The sequence below is a fragment of the Grammomys surdaster genome, unplaced genomic scaffold (genome assembly GCF_004785775.1).
Source record: "Grammomys surdaster isolate TR1022 unplaced genomic scaffold, NIH_TR_1.0 66, whole genome shotgun sequence".
In the NCBI taxonomy this organism is placed as follows: domain Eukaryota; kingdom Metazoa; phylum Chordata; class Mammalia; order Rodentia; family Muridae; genus Grammomys; species Grammomys surdaster.
The window spans coordinates 15,912,683-15,938,750 of record NW_021604568.1 but is presented as its reverse complement, the minus strand read 5'-3'; the positions used below and the strand labels follow the sequence as shown (position 1 = coordinate 15,938,750).

The 26,068-nt window shown below is 39.7% G+C and overlaps 1 protein-coding gene across 1 annotated transcript in view; it reads right to left on the bottom strand.

Annotated features, from left to right (window-relative positions):
- Nhlrc2 (NHL repeat containing 2) overlaps positions 1-26,068 on the bottom strand; it is a 57,918-nt gene that overhangs the window by 25,533 nt on the left and 6,317 nt on the right. The window contains exons 3-5 of the mRNA XM_028775515.1: positions 11,688-12,143; positions 7,925-8,046; positions 3,812-3,941 (exon numbers count right to left, since the gene is read on the bottom strand). Of these exons, the coding sequence (XP_028631348.1) occupies positions 3,812-3,941; positions 7,925-8,046; positions 11,688-12,143 (708 nt within the window). The remainder of the gene's footprint in view (positions 1-3,811; positions 3,942-7,924; positions 8,047-11,687; positions 12,144-26,068) is intronic.

Here is a 26,068-nt window from a genome sequence, read left to right as displayed (position 1 = left end):
TTCTGGGTAGCTGTGTTCCATTGACTGGACACTGGACACAATCTACTATTTAAAGCTATTACAAATCAACCCATTTTTCACATTTTCTTCCTAATAATTCTGTCTTCTCACTTTCATGAATTATGACAGAATTTAACAAAGTTTTATAAAATTTTTAAAACGTTAGAAAAAAAAAGCTTAAGGAGAATCACTTTCCTGGGCGCTGAAACTGTCAGGTATTTACTGTAACATCTGCTCTAGCCGGTCACACAATCCTATATTTAAATATACACAGTACTGAAATGGGAACGGAAAGATTGTTCCTACTTTGAATAGAATACTTTAAAAGAAGATACAATAAAGGCAAGTATGAAGTCGATTGTTGAACATGTGGAAATATTATTCTCAGCCCTCATATTTATTTCTTTGCATGTATTCAAAAATTCTCCCTATGCTTTGAGAAAATAAAAATGATTTATCTGAGGTGGTGAAAAAAAGAAAGCCAGTAGGAACTGCTTGAAGAAAAAGCCCTATTTTTACACCAGGAGTCTGGCTAGTTGGGTGTGGTGGTACACAGCTACAAACACAAGCACCCCATGCTAAGGGAGCTTAGGCTACATGTAAGTACCTGGTGAAACTGGGTCTTAATACCCAACAACAACAAAACAAAGAAACTGACTTTGAAATGTACATTTATATTTCTTAAAATACTTATGGATATTTTATGTTATCAATTTTTTCTGGACTATCTAGATTAGCAGTTCTCAACCTGTTGGTCGTGACCCCTTTGGAGGTCATACATCTGATATTCTGCATATCAGGTATTTCATTAAGATTTGTAACAACAGCAAAATTACAGTAGCAATGAAATAATTCTATGGTTAGGGAACTTATTAAAGGGCCGCACGCAGCTTTAGGAAAGTTGAGAACCACTGGGCTAGATCGACAATTAGGCTCAACTGGCTCAGCAAAGAGGAAGCCTACTAAATTCCAACTACTTCAGTTTCACAAATGATCCCTGGAGCATACAACAAAACAATCTTAATGGCATAAAACTTAGAATAAGAAAGTTAAAGACCAGTAAGAATACAAAAGAAAGGTTTGAGCATTCTAATATTACAAAATGGGTCATGTGACATCACATTTTGTTGAGGATAAATTTGTCTCTAAATTCCCTAGGGTTCAATCCAACAACACAAACAGGAATCATAGTCAAAATACTCCGGACCTTAAATGAAATCTGAAAAAGAAAAAGAAAAAAAAAAAACCAACCTGATCTTTAGGAAAACAGTATAGCTATTCATATTACAAAGAGCAAGAAAAAAATTTTCTAGTACATTATCAGATGTCATTTGTAAGTAAAAAACTCAAACATCAAAAAGTCTCCCAGAGGGCTGTATTTTGACTTTATAAGTAATATGAAATAAATATGCACATATAAATGTAAATGAATATTATATATATATTTGTCAGTAGAGATATTTTAAGTGGCATCAAGCACATAAGAATTTAGCAAGAACAATTAATCAAATCCTATAATCCAGTTATCAAAGAATTATACATTAATATAGGCTAGGACTCTAAAGTAATTCAAAGCTTTAGTTATGAAGATGTTTTGGGTAACTTATCACTTTGAAAGTCTTATGAAAATCCAAACAATTGTCCCAAATGTTAAATAAAATTTCTGGGGCTACTCAGTAATTTATAGCCATTTTATAAAGCCTACATACCAAAGACTTAGTACAGATAACCCAGATTAGCTTGTTTACAGATAACTCTAGAGACAGCATGACCACTGAGAGCAGGCCTTTAAGCGGCATTCAAACCACACTCTCTGAGCTAGCAAACACTAAGTGGATTCAAGACTACTTCTCTTGCCCATTTTTTGGAGTTGACAATATGTCTTTTTTACTTTTCTATTGCTGTGAAGAGGCACCGTGACCAAAGTAGCTTAAAAGAAAGAATTTACTGGGGGAAGGTGGCCTTGCTTACAGTTTCAGAAGACAAAAGTTCACAATCATCATAGCAGGCACACAGCAGAGGCAGACAGGCATGCTGCTGAATCAGTAACTGAGTATTTAAATCTGATCCTTAAGCAGGAGGGAGGGGGGAGAGGCAGAGACAGAGAGAGGCACAGAGACACACAGAGACAGGGTGAGCACTAAGTAGGAAGGGCATGGGCGTTTGAAACCCCAAACCCTACCCTCAATGACACCTCCTCCAAGGCCACACCTCCTAATCCTTCCCAAACAGTTCTACCCACAAGGACCCAAGTATTCAGGTATGACTTTATGAAGTCCTTCTCATTCAAACCACCACAAGATGTTCACAGAATAAGGTTAAATGCAGAGATATGAGCTGAAAACAGGGTTACTAAAGATGTCCCTCTTTAAAGCAGAGCACTTGACTTAGAACCTAAGAACACTTGTCAATAAGGTTAGAATTTCTCTTAGGGAGTAAGAGAGATGTATTCTTAATACAAAGATAAACAGCCAGCAATACCATGAGGAGTATCTGGGAAGCTTTTAGCCTGGATGAAACCTTAAATATTCCTTCACCATTATGCATATCTAACTCAGTAAAGTACACAGTAATTTTAAGCAAAGCAAACTTTGATAGAAATGCTGTAAGCTAGCATCTCTGGCTCTGGATTGATCTGTATCGTTTCCACAGCCTCACGGGAATACTGTGAAGTATAGATCCCTGTCTCCTGACTTTGAACTTTTGCTTGTGTGAGCTGTGTTACTGTTTTATTCTTAGACTCCATGAATCTTACATATAAAGCATCGTTTCCCCTGTCTTCAGAGATGAGGCTAGCATAGCAGAGCATGAGCTCTCAATGTGAAATTGTCAGAATATGCCAAGGAGAGCACGCAGACCGTTTAGCTTCACATTCTAGTTCCCATGGCCTCTACTTTTTCTATGTCTGATATTAGATACAGATAAAACCACCTGAGCACTGAGGACCACTGATAAGAACACTGGTGTTTCTTTTAGGATGTTTATATGGGCTATATGGCACAAAGATATCATGTCTCATTTGTTATCAGCATCTGCCTAATTCTTTTGGGTAATAGCTTTTAATTAATCAAAAGATGCTATCCTATTTCTATATTTGAACATTTTTTTTAAGGGTGAAAAAGATAAGGTAGCTCTGTCTTTCACATCTGTTTCTTTTTCACCCAGAGTAAGAAGGATATTAAGTGGTATGTAGCTCATGAATAGTCTTTGTAGTTTCTGAAACCACAATCCTGTCAGTTTAAGAAGATTTAGAACTATATCAATTGGAAGATGCAGGTCAGGAGAAATTGTTTAGTCTATACTGAGTACCAATCCATGAGTGAGCCAGCTAACCAGTCATTTTTATTTTTTTTTTATAAAATATAATGTAACATTATATATAATGCATTCTATTTGTATATATTATGGTTGTCTCTGCTCTAAACAACCAACAAACTCCAAGCCATAAGTACAAATATATAAACAAGCTACATAATTAAACATTTCAAGAATATACTGAATTAAAAATTAGAAAAGTATTTTTCCTTTTCTTTCTTCCTTTCTTTCTCTCTTTCTCTCTTTCTTCCCCCCACCCCCTTGGTTTGGTTTTTTGTTTGTTTTGGGTTTTTTGAAACAGAGTTTCTCTGTGTAGCTCTAGCAGTCCTGGAACTCGCTTTGTAGACCAGGATGACCTCAAACCCAGAAATCTGACTGCCTTTGCCTTCAGAGTGGGATTAAAGGCATGTGCAAACACTGTCCAGCAGAAAAAAACATTTTAAAGGTCTTATTTTTATCAGTAGCATGTACTGGCACTTGCTGTTCAGCTCCATACCTGAGGTCCCAAGCACAACATCCCATGGGGAGCTGATGGGCTGCTTGTCTCCCTCCTCGCCCCCTTCTGTGTCTGTTCCTTGAACACCAACTCCAGCTACAGTGGTCACCTTCTCAGCTTCTAGGTCTATCTATAAAAGATTCAGTACATCTTTCAGTCAATGCATGTTACTTTTGCTTTCAATATATGAATAATTCCAACAGAACATACAGAGTATTTGAAACACAACGTCTTAGACGGTTAGTTATAGAGGACTTGTCATGCACATATTCAATCTATCCCTCTTATTTCCTAGTAGTAGAAAGGAATAAATTACCCGCATACTACCTCAAGGAGGACCTTGAAATATCAAGTGAGATTGAAGAAGAAACCATCTATTACAGGATTCTTCTCTATTTGTGTGAAAGTCCCAGTAAGGGCCTATCAATAGGCAATTGAATACCTGGAAATGGGAAAGGTAATTATCTTTGTGTGACAATTCTTATTTTGGAGCTGAAATATTCTAAACACAATTTATGATTGCAAAGCCTGATAAACTGAAAACTAGTGAGTCCTACACATAGATGGGTGAGCTTTCTGTTATGTACGACAGTGAAGTCGTTAAGATAATCATGTGCACAGGACAGTGAGTCTTTAGAGTTTTATGCAGATAAGCAGACTGAAATGGTTATCTACAGTTGGCTCATGTGAGGGAGTGTGGCAAGGGGCGTGAGGAAAGGGAGACATAAAGAATCTGTAGGTTAATAAACTATTCTAGACAAAGAAAGGGTGTACATGCAACAATGATGTTTTTGTGTGTGAATATAAGAGAGTGATGAGCTTAGACCTCTGCTAACAAGGTCTTCAAAATAAAATACAGTAACTACTTCTATGAAAAAAAAGAAGGAAGAAACAATACGCTTTAAGTCATGTCACTCAGAATGGACTCTGACTGTAGGAAACTCAGTATTTGTGTGGTTACACTACTTCAAAAAATAGGCATTTGAATGCAACACCTTGTCCAATACTGGAAAACCACAAGTTGTGAAGGTGGAGAACAGGACATAAGTCATAAAGGCCAAGCACTTCTGAATGTTGATATCTCACTACCTCAGTCAATCATCAGACATCTACGACACTGACAATTACAGAAATAACTTCCAAAGAAAATTATTCTTATCCATTCTTCAGTTGAGGGACATCTAGGTTGTTTATAGTTTCTGGCTATTACAAATAAGTCTTCTATGAACACAGTTGAGCAAGTGTCTTTCTGGGATGTTGCAGCATCTTTTGGGTACATGCCTAGGAGTGTTATAGCTGGATCTTGAGGTAAAATGATTTCCAGTTTTCTGAGAAACCACCAAACTGACTGTACAAGTTTGCACTCCCACCAGCAATGGAGGATCCATCCTTGCCAGCATGTGCCTGTCACTTGAGTTTTTGATCTTGCCATTCTGATGGGTGGAAAGTGGAATCTCAGAGTTGTTTTGATTTGCCTTTTCCCGATGACTAAGGACTTTGAACATGTCTTTAAGTTCTTTTCAGCCATTTGAGATTCCTCTGTTGAGAATTCTCTGCTTTGCTCTGTACCCCATTTTTAAATTGGGTTATTTGGGTTGTTGTCTAATTTCTTGACTTTTTGGAAATTTTGCATATTAGCCCTCTGTCAGATGTAGGGTTGGTGAAGATACTTTCCCAGTTTATGGGCTGCCATTTTGTCCTATTGACAGTGTCTTTTGCCTTATAGAAGCTTTGAAATTTTATGAGGTCCCACTTATCAATTGTTGATCTTAGAGCCTGAGCCATTGGTGTTCTGCTCAGGTCTCCTGTACCAATGCGTTTAAGGCTATTTCCCACTTTGTCTTTTATGAGATATACTGTATCCAGTTTTATGTTGAAGTTCTTGATCTAGGTGGCCTTGAGTCTTGTGCAGGGTAATAAATATGGATCAATTTTCACTCTTCTACACACAGAGATGCAGTTAGACCAGCACCATTTGTTAAAGATGCTTTGTTTGTTCGTTTATCAAAACTCAAGTGTCCACAGGTGTGTGGGTTTGTTTCTGGGTTTTCGATTTGATTCCATTGATCAATGTTTCTGTTTCTGTACCAATACAAAGCAGTTTTTATCACTATTGCTCTGCAGTACAGCTTGAGGTCAGGGATAGTGATTCCTCCCAAAGTTCTTTATAGTTCAAGATTGTTCTGGCTATCCTAGGTTTTTTGTTTTTCCATATGAAATTGAGAATTGCTCTTTCAAGGTCTATAAAAAATTGGGTTGGAATTTTGATGGGAATTGCACTGAATCTGTAGACTGCTTTTGATAAGATGGCCATTTTCACTATGTTAATCCTACCTATCCCTGAGCACGGGCGATCTTTCCACTTTTTGATATCTTCTTCAATTTTTTTCTTCAGGGACTTAAAATTCTTGTCATACAGATCTTTTACTTGCTTGGGGAGCAGAGACTGAGGGAATGTCCAACCAATAACTGGCCCAACTTGAGACCCATCCCATGGGCAAGCACCAATCCCTGACACTATTAATGATACTCTGTTATGTTTGCACACAGGAACACGTTATCCTCTGAGAGGCTCTACCCAGCAGCTGACTTGGACAGATTCAGACCCACAGCCAAACAATGGATGGAGCTTGGGGACTCTTATGGAAGAACAGGAGGAAGGATTGCAGGTTCCAAGAGATAGGAATTCCATAGTAAGACCAATTGAGTCAACTAACCTGGAGCCTTGGGATCTCAGAGACTGAACCACCAAGCAAAGAACATACACGGGCTGGACCTAGGTCTATACATATGTAGCAGACGTGCAGCTTGGACTTCATGTGGGTCCCAAACAACTGGACCAGGGGATGGGGGGTGAGGGGATGCTCTCCCAAAAGCAAGCTGTTGCCTGTAAGTGGAATTTGTTCTTGTAGCTGGGCTATCTTGCCTGGCCTCAGTGGGAGAGGAAGAGCCTAGCCTCACAGAGACTTGAGGTGCCAGGGTCGGGGTATATCCAGGGGGACCCCCCCACCCACTCAGAGGAGAATGGGAGGGGAGATAGGGGGTGGGGGAAGCATTGTGGAAGGGGGTGGCCAGGAAGGGGGCAGTGAGCAGGATGTAAAGTGAGTAAGTTAAAGAAAAATTAAATTAAATTTTAAAAATTATTCAGAAGAACCAACTTTGAGCTCAGTAACTAAAACCACACCATTTTTCTGTAACCTACACACAGTAATGTTAACAAAGTTCTGAATAAAATAGGGCTTAGTGTCCAAGTAAGTGTCCTCCCTAACTTGACAACAGTTTAAGTGTCTAGGAAGTTCCCAAGACAAATAAACAACAACAACAAAAAAACCCACATCCTCTTTAATTTTTTAAGTCACAATATATATATTTATAAAAATTAATTCACACAAAAAGTTTCACTATATATATATATATATATATATATATATATATATATATATAAAACTTGTAATATACTTACTTAATAAATATCTATTGGACATCTAACAGGCCAGATCCTACTCAGAAGCAAAGAAAACACAATGCCTTTGCTAAGATTTCATTACATACTCTAGATACATACTTGCTATTATATGTGTACTATGTGATAACTTTGTCAAATAAAGATAAATGTTAATATTGAATGAACGTGAAGTATTGAACGTACTGTGATTACCTAACAAGAGAGATTATATGCACTTTGATTAGTCATTGTCCAAATTTAGAATAATTTAATGATCAGTAGACTATAGTCAAAATCAGTATTGGTAGGAAATATTTAAGATAACTAGGTTTATCTATAATGGAATATGACAGTCATATCATTCCTGTGACTAAGACAGAATAAATGAAGCATGCAAAACACTGTTTAATAAATTCCATTTGTTTAAAAAAATTCTCTGGAAATAGTCTTTGAAGTCCATATTTTTATAAGATTATATTGACAGAATTTCTCTGAAATCTTAATTCCTTCCTCCCTCCCTCCTACCCTTTCTTCTTCCTGAGTCCAGGTCTCATCCAGCCCAGCCTGGCCTCTAACTTGCATGTAACCAAGAATGACCCTGGACTCCTGATAAACATCAGAGTATCTTGACTAGAACTATTAAAACTTGAACTTAAAATGAAGATTACCTTTCTTATAAGGTGGTTTTCAGTGTCGGCCACATAGATGGTATTACCTGCTATAGCTACACCCTGTGGAGAATTAAAAGACGACTCTGAAAACATCCCATCTTTCCTTCCAGGATTAGGTCCTAAAAGACAAGACAGTTATGAGATTTTTTTTTCACATTAAAAAAGCAACTTCAAAGTAATATCTTCTAAATAAACGATTTTAAAATTTGTATTTAATACTGGGATTTTTAAAAATAAATAACACAGTACTTCAGTATTTCTATTTTAAAATGAAAATGTGGGACTGGACAGATGGCTCATAGTTCTGAGTGCTGACTCCTTTTCTAGAGGACTGAATTCAACCCCCAGCACCCACATAGCAGCTCACAAACACTAGTCCCTGAAGGATACAATGCCCTCTTCTGGCCTTTGAGGTCACTACACTACACACATACAGTGAGTGCACAGACATGCCAGCAGGCAAAACATCATACACATAAAAAAAATTAAGTCATTAAAAATTTTAAAATGAAAACATTTGCTATTTTCCTCTATTTCTCTGATTCTATCTATTTTGGCTAATGACAGGGCTTATACTGTTATAGTTCTTAGTACACTTCAGTAGCATATGTAGCAGAAAATAATTTTAAAAGCTTTTTAAATACCTGCTATCTATACTAGAAAGTTAAAAATAACTTTAGCCTTTCAGCAGCTAAAATGATAATTTTTCAAATTTGATTTATGTGTGTGTTGCCTGCGTGCATGTATGATAAGCACCGTGTGTGCTGATTCCACAGAGGCCAGAAGACACCATCAGAGCCCCTGGAGCTGGAATTACAGAGACTTGTCAATTGCCACATGGGTGCTGGGAATGGAACCCAGGCCCCTGAAGGAACAAGTGCTCTTAACCACTAAGCCAGCTCTCTAGCCCCCAAAGGGATAATTTTTTAAAAAAAGATTTTGGACAACAGACTCATTTGACTATAAAACGAAACTATACATACATTCCTTCCCTACTTACACTCGAACTGCTGTAAAAAGTCCTACACCTTGAGAGCCATCCTGTCTTCTTGAGTCAAGAAGCCCAGAGTGACACTCCTTCCTGCCTGATGTCTCATGGTCACTAAGTCATGCAACAAGCCATGCATACTTTAAGACAGGCAGCGTGCCCTGGCCTAATGAATGCCTCTCAAGTTTTGAACACCCCAGCTCCAAGTAGGCCCAGTCTGACACAGTAATCCACAACTGCTGCTGCCCGGCCTCGGAATCAGCACTCATATGGCTCTGCAACATCCACTTTCTTACACAGTATGAAGAGAGACGATTCCCTAGTGGCTAGGGGACACATGCAAGTCCCACTAACTCCCAGCTCTAACTTTCTCTGGTTGGTGGTCTGGGTATGTGTTTTATGTCTTAGTTTTACTTCTGTAAAATAGAACTAATAATGCCTAATAATACACCAATTCATAGTGTTAGAGGAATAAAGATAAGGAAATGCAGGCAGTGTGCTTAGAATGAAGCCAGGATGTGGTTTGCTACCATTACTATTAGTACGATTGTTGTTGCTGACATTAAGGGCTCTGCAGAAAAGAATAAGGGATGGCGGAAGAGCTCTATGGTACTTCAGATCTGAAAATGCTGAGCAGTGCAACCTGAGTATCCATGAGACATTGCCAGAGTAACATGCCTAAGAAACCTGACAATACCATACTACCACCAACGAAATCTGTTAAGTCACATGAAATCAGTAGTTCTTGAAAATATGTGACCAAAGAATTCTTTTTTAAAACTTAGCTGGAGACTAGTAAGTTAGCTCTACAAGTAAAAGAACTTGCTTCCAAGCCTGACAACCGGAGTCTGACTCCCTAACCCACAAGGATGGAAGGAAAGAGCTGACTCCTAAGAGCTGTCCCCTGCTTCTATGCCAGGACAAACAAACACCCTTCTACTCCCCAACACACAACAAACAAATATAACAAATAATATGAGGTGGATGTGGTGGCATATGCTTGTAATCTCAGCACACTGAAGGCAGGAAGATTGCTGTGAATTCAAAATGAGTCTGGGATACAGTGAGGTCCAGGCCAGCCTGAGCTAGAGACAGAAACTGTCTAAAAACCACCAGAGTATGTTAAGAGTTGGCAGTATTCTTATAGGCACATTTGAGAATACCATTTGCTGATGGTTCTGGTTAAGAAAGAACATTGCTGGGCTGGTTACAGTGGCACATACGTTTCTTTAATCCCAGCTCAAGAGGCAGAAGCAGGTGGATTTCCGTGAGTACCAGAGCAGCCTGAGCTACACAGACTGTTACAGAAGTGCATATAAGACCCTGTTAAAAAGATGAGCACTGATCTACGTCACTTTGCATGCATCGCATATTAACATCTGGGTGGGAAGGTGGTTTAGCTGGCACCGTGCCTGTTGTACAATCACACGGATCTGAGTTTGGATTGCCAGCATACACAGAAAGCCAAGCATGGCAGTACACGCCCTTACTCCCGGAAGGCAGACCTATGTGAGTTGAGGCCAGTCTGGTCTACATAGAGAGTTCCAGGCCACCTAGAACCTCACGGTTAGACCTTGTCTTAAAACAGTAAGAATAACGACAACACAATGTGTTGCATCTACAGGGGCAAAGCAAGTCTCTGGAGCTGGTTGGTCGGCAAGCCTGGCCAAACCAACAGGCTCAGGGTTACTGAAAGACTGTTTCAAAAGGGAAGGCGGAGGGCAATCGAGGAATGCCGATGCCAACCTCGGCTTCTATGCACGTGCTAGCACACGTTAGTACAGCCTGTGTTAGCACAGACTCACCTAAGCATGTAGATATACCACACACCAAAACCACAAAACCAAAACCAGTCAAATTCAAGACATTTTTCAAGTAACAATTGTCATAACTGTTAAACGGAAAATACCAAGTAGCCCAAACAACAAAAACAAGCTGTACAAAACAACACATGCTCTAATAAAAACCATAAACAATGACACAAGAGATGAGAACGTCTTAGCACATACAATGAGCAATGGCTTAGGACTGTGGTTATCTACTTCCATATGTAAAGTGTGTCCTACCATCACATGGGACTGGTTATAAGGGGTGGCTTTCCCTCTGACTAACTTGTTGTGTGTTAGTTCAGCCCGATAAACAGATTAGTGTGAATGTACTTGGGAGATTTTACTGATCGTGCAGATAGAAACTAGAGGCATGTTCTCATCTAAGGCATGGAGCTAGGAAACGAGATGGCCTGGGTTTGCATGGAAAGGGGAGGGGTCTAGACCTACCATTTACTTCCTAAGGATGAAACAAGAGAAAAGTAAAAGGATATACAAACCCTTGCCTGTTTGCTTTATAGTATAAATATCAAGTTTCTTGGTCACTCCCGAGTTCTTGTCTTGAAAATTATGTGGACATATTTTGTTAGAGAAGAAAACATGAAACTTTCATTTAAAATGTCATTGACCTAAAATCTTGGTATATATTTCCATGAACAAATAAATGAAACACTTTTTATTAAAAAACAGGATGGAACACACAAATATACCTAACAAATTATATAACTTAGTGAGTTCCTCCTTTTGACACAAAGCTTCTGGGTTTTGTTTGTTCTGAAGAGGACAGAGAGGTTAACTCAGACACACAGACTAAATAACAAAATAACTTGCTGATAAAGTCACAAGGCAATCCAGGCTGCCTTTGCATGTTTACTTGAGCTATTTTTAAACTGAAGAATATAGTACACACTGATCAATAAGTAGCATGACCAGTGGCAAACCTTACCTCCAATGCTGTACTGAATCTGCCCACTCTTCTGGACGACCAAGATCCTGTGGTGCCCGGTGTCTGCTACCACCAGTCGGCCAGTAGCATGGTCTGTCGCTACTTTGCCAGGGAACAGCAATGGTGAAGGTGGCAGAGACTCTTTAAAGAGTTTTATTCCAATTCTTCCATCTCTGATCTGTCCCTTGTCTTTGTAATACTTTAAAGCGATAGATGTATATGAAAATAGTTTATCTTTGTTTCCCTCTCCAATCAAAGAAAACAGCAGGTTTCCACGGGGTCCCAGTATGACCAGTGTTGGCCAACAAGAGACTTCAAGCTCCTGCCAAAGGCTGGCATCTGTGTCATTAACCACAGGGTGGGTGATGTTGTATCGAAGGATAGCACTCTTGATATTGCTCAGGACCTTTTCATTTGGAAACTTAGCTGAGTGAACACCGACAATCAGAAGGCCATCTGAAAAGGGAAAGTGTATGTTAAACATTATGAAAATTTGAAAATAACCATCCACACATTAGAGCTTGCTCATTAATACAAAAATTCTATAGATTAAAAAACAACTACACTAATGTGTTTAATTGTACTTAAACATGTAGATACAAAACTAATCAATCTAAATCTCAGATCAGCTTGATTTTAACATATGAACACACAGGATCAGATCCATGTGCAGGGTTAGAGCTCTATGTTTTCAGGTAAAGCTTTTAAAGAAAGTGGAAGGAGTCAACTAAGGGAGGCTCACCACAGAGGGGTAGGGCCAGTGTTGCCAAGGCAGAAGCTCTGCTGTCGGCTGAAGCCACGCGAGTGGCTAATACTCCAACTGAAACCCCATTGCATTCTGGTCAGAGAACTAGGGAGGCTGGAGAGCATGAGAAAATAGTGAAAATACTCATGTCTCAACTCACATGTCTCTAAACTACACAGACCTAAGGCAAGACCAACAAAGCACAGCAAATGCTGAGCACTGAGAACTGAGTTACTGAGTAGAGAGAGAGCAGGAGGAGTGGGGCTGGAGGGGTGGCACAGTGGTTAGAGGCTTGCTCCTCTCACAGAGGACATAAGTTGGTTTCCTGGCACTTGTGTGGTGGCTCACAACCATCTGCAACTCTAGGTTCAGAGTATTCAGCGCTCTCTTCTGGTCTTGGAAGCACTGGATCCATGTGGTGCGCACATACATGCACATACATGCACACGCATGCACGCGCGCACACACACAGGCATGCAGGCAAAATATGTGTACACATATATTAAAAATAAGTATATTTTTTTAAATGGGGACTTATAATCAGAAGTAACTGTGCTGAATGTCTACTAAGACAAAACTAAATTTATATATCAGGACTTCAATAGAACCCAAGTTCCACATATCACAAAAATTCCAATGTCTTTTATATAGTCCCAAACTACTGTTTCACAAAGAATAGTAAACCAGTTCCCAGTCATACAGAACCTCAGTAAGATCTGGCCTTAAACAAATACCACAGAGAAGGGTATATGATTTATCATCAAAGGAAATAAAAAATAAATAAGATATTGATGCCAAAATAATTTTAATCAGCAGAGACTTAAGCTGTGTTCCATGAAGTAAAAGAAAAAAATACAAATGAAATACATGAAAAGACAGGAAACATAAGCAAAGAGATAAGACTGTAAAAGAAAACCTAAATAAAGATGTCAGAGCTGAAAGCACCTACTTGAAACAGAGAAACTGAATGAGCTCACTGGCGAGTAGGTGGCAGATGAAAAGGCCAGGAGCACAGAGGTAACTCAGAGAAAGGACACACTCGGGATGCTGAGGGAAAAGAGAAGAAATCAAACATTTGAATAATGCCTCATCTTCTACTTCTGGTTAAGGTAGAAGTATACATAACTCAAGGCCAGCACAGCATCTAAGACCCAATAGAGGAAAAAAATGTCTTGACAGCTCATAACCAAATTGCTGAGAAGCAACAACTAAGCAACCAAGGATATCTTGGAAAGTCGTGAGGACCAGACAGACACCTGGGAAGTGGACGGGTGGGAGTGGCAGAAGTGGGAAGGATCTGAGACTTTGGTCAAATTACTTACCTTTTATCAGTTTTCTTACTTGTGAGATGAGGAAAGCATTCTGAATGACTCCCTAGGTTAAGTGAGTTAAGGGATAAGCTGTGTAAGGAATTTAACATAGTACTCAGTACACAGTGAACTCTCACCTAATTTAACTACTATTTTTAAAAAACCCTCTAAATTTCAAAAAAAAAAATAGCAACATCACACTTCACAACGTTATACTGGGAAACATGAGGGATGTGCCCTAGTATACACAACACTGTACATTACTCACATTGAGTAACTCTGCAGAGGGGAGGCTGGATTATATCCCATATGAGACACAGCTGCAAGGAGTGAACCAGGCTAAACACAGAGGACACACAAAGCCTCGGCGGCTCAGAGGGAAGGAACACCAGGGAACAAGAACTGCTGCCTGCACTGCAGCTTCTCTATCCTACGGTCCAGGAATGTGTTAGCTCCACAATAAAGGGCACTTGCTAGTCACTCATTAAATAAAGCAGAGCCTACAAGGGTTCTAGCCTGTCCTTCTCTTTGCCTTTCCATATCCACGGCTCCATCTGCCACGGAGACACTGAACAGAAGCAACAGCCTGCTGTAGACTGGACAGCCAGCTCTATAATTACGTAGCTAGGTCAGCTCCTACAGTAAATCCTCACTCTTTGTTACCTCGGTCGGTTCTGTTTTTTCACAACAAACTCTGACCATCACACATAGCTCTATTTACAGTGCTGCATCTGTACAGTGCTGCGTCTACGTACGTGACATCCTCATCCATCCATGGCAGCCATCCGTCCTACTCAGCCAGAATGAGATGAACGCTCCCTGTAGGACATGCACGAAAATGGCACATGTGCACACTACCCTCTGAATCCTTGAACTTCCTCACTGTTTATTATAGCCTTGATGCATAGAAGACAAATGGATACATGACCTTGGCTTGTGCACCTTCAGAGTACTGAATGTTGCTTTATGTGCCATGTCTTTGCAATCTATCTGTGACAATTTTATAAGTTTAATGCACATGCTTTTGTTAGCTTATCTTTCTGTCTGGAGCTCTTAAGACTTTTTTGTTTTGGTCTGTTATTTTAAGTTTTATTAAGCTGTTCCTTGGACTTTTCTGGGCTAATAGTCCCTGGTACCTTATAGGCCCTTTCAAGATGAAGAATCAAGATTTTTTTTTCATATTTAGTCTTTTTTTCTATTCTAATTCTGGTATTAGTCTGGGTCGTTGTTTTGATTGTCTTCTCGGTCCCTCGTTCTCTCCCTACGCTGGCCCACCCTCGTCCACTAGAGCTCCCCACTCCCCTCTGCTGGCTCCACTTCAGTCTCACCCACTCCAGTATTATATAAACGTACCCTCCCTTAGACATCCTGCAATTCAGATTTCATTCCTAATATAATCTTGAATTTTTTGTTTTTTGAATTCAATCAGTGCTCATTTCTTCTTTTTCTTTTTAATTTTAATATTTCTGATCCAAGTTGGTTTTCATTAGTCTTGAATGCTGCTTGAAGATATTACTCCAGTAAGGAGTAATACTTGTCAAGTATTGTCAGGTCTGTGACTATTTGTATAGATGTGCCTGCCTTATCTTGTAAGCCAGGTTCCTAGCTTGAGAGCTCCCCCTTCTGACAGCTCTGTTTTCTGTGCAGTTTCATTTATTGACCCCACTCATGGAGGAGGTGCTGGCTGTAATTCTCCTTCCTTCATACTGGATCCTAAATTTTCCCTTATTTCCTTCTTTGGCTTTGGGATGCATCTGAGGGAAGCCACACCCTGCTTGTGTACTTGATGCTTGTCCCAAAGCAGCTCCCCCATCACCATCTGTCCTGAACATCTAAGGTAAGCTATAACAAGGGCATCCGAATCTACGTTAAACACTTGGAACTTTGTATTGGGTATTTCTTACTAGGGCCAAAGGGACATTCTATTTGTGTTCCAAGTCTTCAGAATCACTGTTTTTTTCTTCCTTTTTTTCAAAACTGTGGCATTTTATTTTTTAAAAAAAAAATTTCACAAAGTATTTTTATTATGTTTTCCCTTCCACTAATTCCTCCCAGATTCTCCCCACCTCTCTACCCACCTAACTACACACTCTGTCTTTCTCAAAAAATAGACAAAAAAAACAAAACACCCCAAACAGAAAAACAATAAGGGGAAAAAGAAGACAAAACAAACAAACAAAATGAAACACAGAGCCCACAAACAAATAAACAAACAAACAAGGGAACCAGGAGGATGTTTTGTGTTTGCCAAGCACTCTGATCTGTTCTTCTGGTACTGGCTAAGCTCCCTCTACCCCTGTCCTCAGTTTGCATAAGGAGCACCTTTAACTAGAGTTTATGTCTTGGTGGCCACATGATGTGAAGGCCACGGTACTGTCTGGTGGTACTGTCTGGTGGTACTGTGAGATGTAGGGTCATATATGGTTGTATTCGCTTTCCTCGTTATTTTTATGTTTGGGAGGTCAAGGAGAAAGATTTTAGAGTAGGTGTATTAGCTACCTTTCTCATTGCTATTACAAAATAATCAAGAAGAAGAAACTTGAAGGAAGGGTTTGCTGTGGCTCACAGTCTGAGGGTCCAGTCTGCCTTGGCAGGATAGTCCTGCTGACAGGAGTGGGAGGCATTTAGCCAGGAAGCAAAGAGCACCGAATTCTGGTATTCCACAAGATTGTAACTCAGTCCAGGAACCCAGCCTCATAGGATGTTGCTCCTCAAAGTCAAGGTGGGTTCCACACGTCAGTTATGCTGATATGGATAATCCCCGGAGGCCGGCCCAGACTGGTCTGCTAGATAATCCTAGATCCTGTCCATCAAGTTGACAACTTGATAACTCTCACAGGTGGCTTCCATTTTCCTTCAAGTCAAGAAACAATGCAGATACATTTTGCTTAACATAATGTTTATAACTTACATAAAGTAAGTCTTCCATATTTTGTTGGTTGATTAAATAACTGTAATTAAGTCTCAAAATGAGCCTCTTAATGAGGAAATGCTATAATTATAAATAAATGCTATAGTATAAATGCTATAAGTATACGGCACAAGGCAAAGATACCTGCTAGCTCTACTATTTGACAAAGAGCTGAGGTACAGACAGGGAGATGGCAAACATAATTACACAAGAGAAGAACTCAAAGACATCAGAATTACAAATATTTGCATGCATGTGATATAATTAGTATGCCAGAAAAATCCTTGAGACTCAATTAAGAAGATTTAGCAATTTCAAACATAAAATTAATACATGAAAATAGCCTTCAGAGAGTCAAACAATAACCAATTATCAACTTAATAGAAAAATACCCTACATGTATGATAAACTGCCATTTTACATATATAGAATGATGTTTAGATAGGTAAAAGTTAAAACACTGCTGAAGCAACAGGGGGATAGTCTCTCTCTCTCTCTCTCTCTCTCTCTCTCTCTCTCTCTCTCTCTCTTTCTCCCTCCCTCCCTCCCTCCCTCCTTCCTTCTCTCTCCCTCTCTCTCTGTAGTGTGCTCCCAAAAATGACTCTAGAATAAGGAATTTAGAAATATGCAACAAAATGACATTTACTATCTCATTTCTAGGAAATGTCCCTTAATTAGTCCACCACTATGTGAAAACCTATCCCTCCACAAAATTATTCATTGTGACTACTGAGCCATAACCTTAGCCAACATACAGGAAAATGGCTGAATTACACTGTATATACACTGTGAACTATTATGCACAAAATGTCTTAAGTACACTACTTTCTATTTAAGAGAAAAAGTAGTAAGAAATGAAATAAAGTACAAGGCAGAAGCAGGTGAAGACACAGGTGCATAAATGACAAACCTTTCCATTTCACAGTGAAAACCGTGTTGTTACACTCACCCCCGACCCACCCAGATGCACACAGACATGGATACAGACAGACAGACACACACACACACACACACACAGACACACACACACAACAAGGCTACAAAGATGGCAAGGGTGCTAACAAGTGAATCCCCTGCCCTTCAAATGAACACTGTCATTTTTGGAGGAGGCAGGTGGAAAGACTAGGGTCAATAACTGTTTAAGTCTTTGAGGGGACTAAACTAAAACCAAAGACAGCTTAGGAACCATGAGCTCCCTGGAGAAACGGTAACTGGGGATGAGCTGTGAAAGCGCAGGAGGAACTAGAAATACTCTGGTGTGAGAAGGAAGTACTCCAAAAATGGCATGAGCACAGGAGGCGGCCGGTGGGCAAGACACTGGTTAGATCTGGGACAATGCAAACAGCGAAATAAATAACAGGAATGATTGAAAAGTTGCCAAACTCAAGTAAGAACCCCTAAGTTAAGTCCTTTTGTGTATGCATATTATATAGCTGCCATAATATTAATCAAAATATATGGTGGTATTTCCTACTTACTTTCCCGCTAACCAATATATCCCAATATTTTCCCAAAGAAATGATGAATGGGGTGACACCTCAATGAAGAGAAGTTGAAATGAGGCAAAGAGAGCGGTGAGGGAGATTCAGCGAGATAAACAGCACATACAAAGAAGACAGATGTTTGAGACAGTAAAAACAAATACCCAGAAATGGTCCGCCTTCAAAGTCATGGTCAGAATTTGGTCCTTTATTATTCAGACATGCAACTAAAGTTATATGGAAAATGAAATGCAAGTATTGAAGATGCTTCAAACTAACCTCATGAGCTTCCCCATCAAATCTGCACTTTCTCTGGTGTTTTGTTATAGAACTGCATTATTATATATCCAACTATATAAGCAAGAACTCAATCTAGAGTGTCTCTGTGATAACCCATGGGCTGCCTTCATCATCCAAATTTAATTAATGACCAAGCCCTATTGATCTTATCCCCTACAACTTGTTCAGCCTGTACCCTGTCTCAGAGCAGACCAGTCTTAGCACAGACCTCATCTACCCATCTGTAGCGAGCAGGAGAGCCTTGTGCTCACAGATAAGCACCGGGGAATCCAGGAATGTGAGACACGGAAGACTGTCTCCTCAAGGGGGAAATGTCTACTTGGTTTCCACTCAGATGGCTGGGAGTAGATGTAGTTAATAGCCTGGTGATCTGTGCTATCTGTAGGGCCAGGTCACATCTGAACCCCAGACTCTTCCTCCCTAGACCTTTATCTTGGATATTGTTCCTCGGTCAAGAGAACCCATTCTATTGCACATGGACTTTATAACTTGGTAACCTTCCTGTTATCTGTATGACAGTGGTACACCAGGTTCTCCCCAAGGCCCTTAAGCTATAGAACCCATCTTTATGGAAGAGGTCACATGTACTTTACAAAACAGTTTTGATGTCGTCATGCCTTAAGCTTTATTGTTCACATGGGATTGAGTCAGTTGTTACCAGGAAGCATTTTTTCCTAAAGCTGTTCTGTATTTAAATATGCCTAAAATAAACTGTCCAGTGTCAGACTCTAGAATCTGAACCAAGACCAGCAAAGTCATGTCGAACTGACTTCCATCTTGCCACATGCACATCATTACTCTGCTGACCCTGGTATTTGCAGATTTGCACACCTGTCTTATCTATAATGAGTTATCTCCCTAAAGGTCAGACTGATCTCTTAAAAACACACACACAACATGACTGTATCGCCATCTTGCAAAACATCCTTCACTCTCCTTACTATGAAGATCAAGAATCACTCCAGAAGCATCTCCATATCTTTTGCCTCTCAGGTACTGTAGCAACCTGAGCTTCCTTCGGTTCCTTAGGATATCATTACAGTATCCTTCTGTCCCATCTTTCCAGGGTTCTAGTTATCTAAAATCAACCGTAGTCTAAAGTTATGGAATAGGAAATCACAGAGGTCAATTATTCATGTTTTAGACTATACACCCTCCTGAGTAGTACAGTGTGATCTGAGACCCACTCCAGCCCATCTGGTGTCTATCATCCCCCTTTCAAGGCAGCCATGTTAAATCCACTACCCACATAGCCACCCAGTTGCTACATTAGTTCTGTGTTCAAGTAACCAACACTGTAGTTAATTATGGCCCTAAGCTCAGGAACAGTAAGGATAGCAATTCATGTTTATCAATGAAGAAGGCATATATTTTTTCAGTGAAAAGGTGAGAGATTTTGACTTAAGGAATGAAAATAAAATCTATGATAAGAATACATATTTATTCATCACCATTAAGACAGAAAAAGAAACTGTGCTAGTCTTGCTATTATATCTCAAATTGTAAATATTACTTAAGGCTACAATCCGATAAGCACTTACTAATGAAAAAAGGGGCGTCACGGGTTATTACAGGCAGTGATCAGTATCCACAGGCTTTGGACACATGCCTTACAGGCCAAGGGCACTGGTATATAAGAAGCAGAATGAAGATGACTATATATATCACATAGCGCAAATACTGATTCATGTATAGACAATTATCAAATATCTTTCCTCATTTTTTTAGCATTGTGTCTTAAAATATTCAGACATTTTTCTTAAATTAGTTTGATTTTTCTATTACTTAGGCCTTAACAATTAGGATGAGAAGATTCTTCTCTCTGCAACTCCAACATAAGGATCAAAACATGACAGGAAAAGCAAAGAGGAGCCGGCAGAAACAGGAGGAAAGGAGGGGGGCAACTTCCAAAAGCCTGAAAGAAAAATGTGCTGGTTTGAATAAGAATGGTGCCCACAGGCTCAAATGTTTGGATGCTTAGTCACAGGAGAATGGAACTGTTTGAGAAGGATTAGAAGGATTAAAGGGCGGGCCCTTGTTGGAGAAGGTGTGTCACACCAGGCTCAGTGTCTCTGTCTCTGCCTGCTGAGTATGAGTCAGGATGTAGACCTCTCAGCTGCTGCTCTAACACCACGCCTGTCTGCTTACTGCCATGATGGTCATGGATAAAGCCTCTAAAACTGTAAACAAGACCCCTACTAAATGATTTTTTTTAAATAAGGAGTTACTTTGGTCATGGGTGTCTCTTCACAGCAATAGAACAGTAACTGAGACAAAAAGATAAACACATATAGATTCAATTTAATACACTGTAACACTAAGTGTTTAGCAATAGTTTACACAATAATCTAGTCAAATACAAAGACTAAAAATATTTGAGGGCTTCTTGAATACATTTACAAAAGTAAAACCTGTACCCTAAATGGTAAGCATAACTTTATAACATAAAAAAGGAGAGAAAATCATCTCAGGCACAGGGACATTATAGATAATAGATAACAGCATTAAAAAGCAAGGGGGCTGAGAAAAGGCTCAACTGGCAAAGTGTTGCAGTTCAAGCACATCTGAATTCACACCTAGCACCCATGTAAAAGGCAGAGCACAACAGCTCCAGACTCACAGCAGAGGAGAGAGTGAGGCAGGCTGACCCCAAAGATTCTGGCCAGCCAGTCCAGCCAATCTGTGAGCTCCAGCTTCACCAAGACCAAGAACCCTGTCCCAAACAATGAGGGGAGAGGTTGAGGAAGATATCTGAGGTCAACCTCTGGCCTCCATACACAAACACCGAACAACACTCTGCCACCACCACACAACAATACCACAGATGATCTGGGGCAAAGCTAGGCAGGCTGAAACAAAGGGAGAAAGGGTCCCATGGGCAGATGGCACTGGGCAGTAGGTATTGATACTTAAAGTAGTGGGAATACTGAAATCAAAACCACTAAAGATTAAGTTGAAGCAGAGATCAGAAGCAAAACAGAAAGACAAAAAAAAAAGTCATTAGGCTCTTGGTCAGATTAAACCCCTGAAAACATGCCATAAAATGACCAATATTTTCACAGGAGCACAACTACTTAAGAACACAGCCTGATAACTAGATGGGTTGTGGGAAAAGAAAGGAAATGTAAAATACATACAGATAAGAGTTAACATAGCAGACCCTTCAGACTGTCTGAAGGGCCTATGTGTAAGAAGGGCTCTTGGCCAGCATCTGGATGTGGAAGGGTTCTCAGTGCTCCAGACAGCACAGGTGGAGTGGCTCACCATGGCTACACTGTGTAGAAACCATGTGATTTATGGTAAACAAGTATTTTCTTGGGAGTCTGTTGTTCTGGGATATGCCACAGAAAAGAAGCTGCCCCCATGGGCACCTCTGCTAAAAATGTGGGAGATGAACCTAACAAGTGGAAGGAAGTTCCCTGGGTGGCAGTGTGCCAAATGTGTGTCTGCCCATGCTGCAGGAGGTGTGTGCTGTGTGTGTCCACCAAGAGAGGACTGGCCCCCGCATCTGGTCTCCCACGTCTGCTCCTGCTTGTGTTCTTCACTGTAATCACTTGGAGCCCCAAAGGCGACTATCTTCTGAATCCCAGGCTGAGTCTTCACCTAGTCTTCACATAGTACTGTTACCAATGTACTATAAACATGTGCTGAATTACTATCAACTAATGACCTCAGGGCATGATTATTTCTTTTAAAATATTTAAGCGTTAGAGTGACTCATTACAACTGACCATTATTTATTTTTTGCTTGAAATAGTTCTTCATATGCTATTAGAAAAATGTTATTGGTCATTATTATAGACCTGAGTTTAAAAACTGTTATTTATTTATTTATTTATTTATTTATTTATTTATTTAACTCAGGGTTTTGCTAGGGTCTTGCTATGGACTCTAGGCTGGCTTAGAACTTAATCTTCCAGCCCCTGCTTACTGAGCGATGGAATTATAGGCTGTACCACTAAGCTGGGCAAGAGTGGGTTTGAAACAGAGCCTCTTTCTGAATTAATGAGAAATCCTTCACTCTGCTGAGCTGCCTCTCTTGTGCCCTGGGATTTAAGATGTCCTGATAACCATCAGGACAGGAACAGCATTGCTGTCCTATGCTCACAAATGTCTCAGACAGCGGGAGACACCCAGCTGTAAGAAAGCAAGTTTAATCTGGTGACGGCCTACTGAACTTCCCTTTGATGGTTTCTGGATATGTCTTCTCATCATGAATTGAATTATCTTCTGACAATAAAGAACATTTGAGTTACCCAGATTTTCACAGTAGCATATTATTGCAGAAATATTTCTTTGAAATCACGTAGCTGAGACCACTTTTCAAAGTATTCTCCAGGGCTTAAAAATTTATTCCACAAACAGTATTCAAAATAGACACATGAAGAAACAAATTATTTGTCTATGGCAGTAGTTTTTAACCTTCCTAATACTGTGACTCTTTCATGCAGTTCCTCATGCTGTGGTGTCATGAATCATAATGTAAACATCTGATATGAAGGAAATCTGATATGTGACCCCAAGGGGGTCATGACCCACCAGTTAAGAACTGCTGCTCTACAGTCTAACAGTCTAAGAATAAGATACCCCATGGTATGCTAGCAAACTAGCAATTTGATTTGATGGAATAATCAAAATCAATATTTATTAATTTCCTGATTAGTATTTGTTGATGTTCATGGTATAAATACTTCCCCTGTGGCCAGCTTCAAGTTTATAGTTGGCTCATAAAACTGTCTATACACCTAACAAATGGATCCCACTAAGTCAGCAGGATTCTATGCTAATGAACAAACTGAATTTCTCCCAAAGTGCACAGATTTGTCTTTATAATGTTAATTTTAAATGTAAAAAGAGGATAAAGCACCCCTCCTCCCATTTAGAAATGGTCTCTCACTTTACTGTTCAGGCAGGACTCCAACTTGTCACATTCCTACCTCAGCATCCTAAGTGTGGGCATTACAGCATACGCCACCACATGCAGCCAGTGTTGTACTCAGAGAGGTTATTTTCTAATTCCACTGCCTTAACAATACTTTAATGTAGTAGAGAATTGAGCACAATCATACTGTTGGACAACCAATTCCAACCACCATCCATCTCTGACCTCCTCATCTTGCAAACCCGAAAATCCCAGACAAAAAGCCAAGGCCATCCTGGGCTAACAGTAGGTTTTAGACTAGCCTGGGCTAAGAACAGAATACCCTGAAACTTAACCTATTGCACAGTAAGTCCTTATTAGTCTCCTTCCACACCATTTTACTTTCTAGCTCTGTGAGTTGTAACTACTCTAGATAATTCACTTGAGTGGCATCACTGTGTGTGTGTGTGTGTGTGTGTGTGTGTGTGTGTGTGAGAGAGAGAGAGAGAGAGAGAGAGAGAGAGAGAGAGAGAGAGAGAGAAAGAGAGAGAGAGAGAAAGAGAGAGAGAGAGAAAGAGAGAGAGAGAGAGAGAGAGAGAGAGAGAGAGAGAGATTATTTTACTTAGTATAATATATTTTCAAGACTCCTCAAAGCTGCCAGCACTCCCAAGTACTCCCTTCCTTCTTGAGGGCGACCAGTCGCCCCAGTGTGTGTATCTGTTTTCCCTTTCCATTCACCCTGAGGTAAAAGTTTGGTTGTTACCGTGACTTGGCTACAGTGACTAACACCAGTAGATAAAGGTCTATTGAGGTTTCTATCTCTTCATGGTTTACTCTTGGAAGACTTTGTGCTTTCAGACAGTTCAGTTTCATCACTGGCGCACAATTCTATGTACTCTTCTAATTCTTATTTCAATGGAACGAGTAGTAACAGCTTCACCTGCACTTCTGATTTTAGTAATCTAGCTAAGGTCGTCAGTTATACTGATACTGCCAAGATATCAATGTTTAGCTTCTATTATTTTCCTATTGTCTATTCTGTTTTTCTCTACTCAAACCTTCACTGTTTGGTGTCTTCTTAATTTCACGGAAGTTAGTTCTTTTTCTAGCTCTTTATGCTATAAATTTGGTTGGCATATTTTTTAAAATGTGTTCTTAAGCTTTCTTATAATATAGTATAAATGTTTGTTTCTAAGTGTTTTCTAATTGTCTTGTAACGTCCATTTTGGTCTATTGGGTATTTAAAGATGTGTTTAATTTTCATAAACCATTCATCACAACAGCTTTCCTTCTATTGACTCCTAACTTTAATTGATAACAAGAGAAGATACTTGGAATATTCTTTTAAAACCTACTGAAAATTCTATGACCTGTCTATCCTCATTATGGAGAATGGGTATTGAATTCTTCAACTACTATTACAGAATTGTCAATTTCTTCCCTTAAATCTGTCAATATCTTTTAGACTAATTTTTATTATGCATTTGTCTAAGTCTTCCAGAAATCAAGCTACAACATCATTGCTCCAGTAATGCAGTTTTTACAACTACCAAGTGTTTACTTACACCTGTTTCTTCTCAGGCTTTAAAATAGTAGGTGGCGTGTGCTCTTGTCCACCTGCAGAACTCTAGTGAGCTTCCCAGCTTTTATGTTCTCCTTTCTCTCCCACTTGAGAAGCATAACTAACAACTGCAAAACTTTGCACAAAGTCTTCCTTTAGGAACCAGAATACACTGGCCTACTGTCTTCAGTGTCTGGCCTCATCACAACCATCCATCTGAGGAGACTGCCAACCCCTCATGCTCTCTGAGCGTACTCAGCTGCTTCTCTCCTATTGCTGAGTTCTGTGTCCTTGTGTCTCAGCACTGATTCTAGTCTTGGCGTGGTTCTCTTTGAATCATTCTACTTAAGAGTTCAGTGAACTTGTATATTTATAATCATGCCTTTCATTAAATTGGGACAGGTTTTGGCCATTACTCCTTTAAAAGTCCCTGCTACAAAGTATCTATCTATTTGATGGTACTCTATGTGTCCCTAGACTCCAATCCTTTCCAACATTTTCTAAAATATGTAGCAGTTTCTGCTGCCTTAGATCTAAGCTCAGTCTTTCCTCTGGCTGCTTTAGCCTGCCTCCAAATACCCACTTCAGATGGTGTAGTCTTCAGTCCCAGTGTTTGCTTTGTGCGTTGTCAAAGGTTCTCCTGTCTCCTTACTGTTCTCTCCTTTTGCTTGTGTACTGCTTCACCTTTTCTACTCCTTCCTGTTGTTCTACAAGCATCTTTAATATTGTCTTAGAGAGTCTCAGATCCCTGTCATTTTATCTTTTAAAGAGACAGTTTCCGTGGTTCATGTTTTCTTTGACTAGGCTATTCTTCCTTGTCTTTTTGATTTAGTTTTAATTATCTTGTGACTTTTGCTTAAAAATATTCAGCAACTCTGCCTTCAAATGAATGAGAGTTCCACCCTAGACAGTCTGTCCAGACAACCATCCCTGCAAGAGCATTTCTGCTGCTTCCTACTCCTCCATCTTCCTGGACCCCTTTCTACTTAGAAAGTGTCACGCTCTTCGGAGACTTGTTTATATGTACATGAGCTGTTAAAAAAGAAAACTCCATATCAGCTGGCAGAAGACACAGAGCCTTGGGAGGATGCCAATGACTTTCTCTGGGTATGGTGTCAACCAACTAAGCTAATTACATAGTCATTTAGGGGGTCAACATTAGAATTTTTAACATAGTTCTAAAATACAATTTTATTATGTCTCCTATCAAAA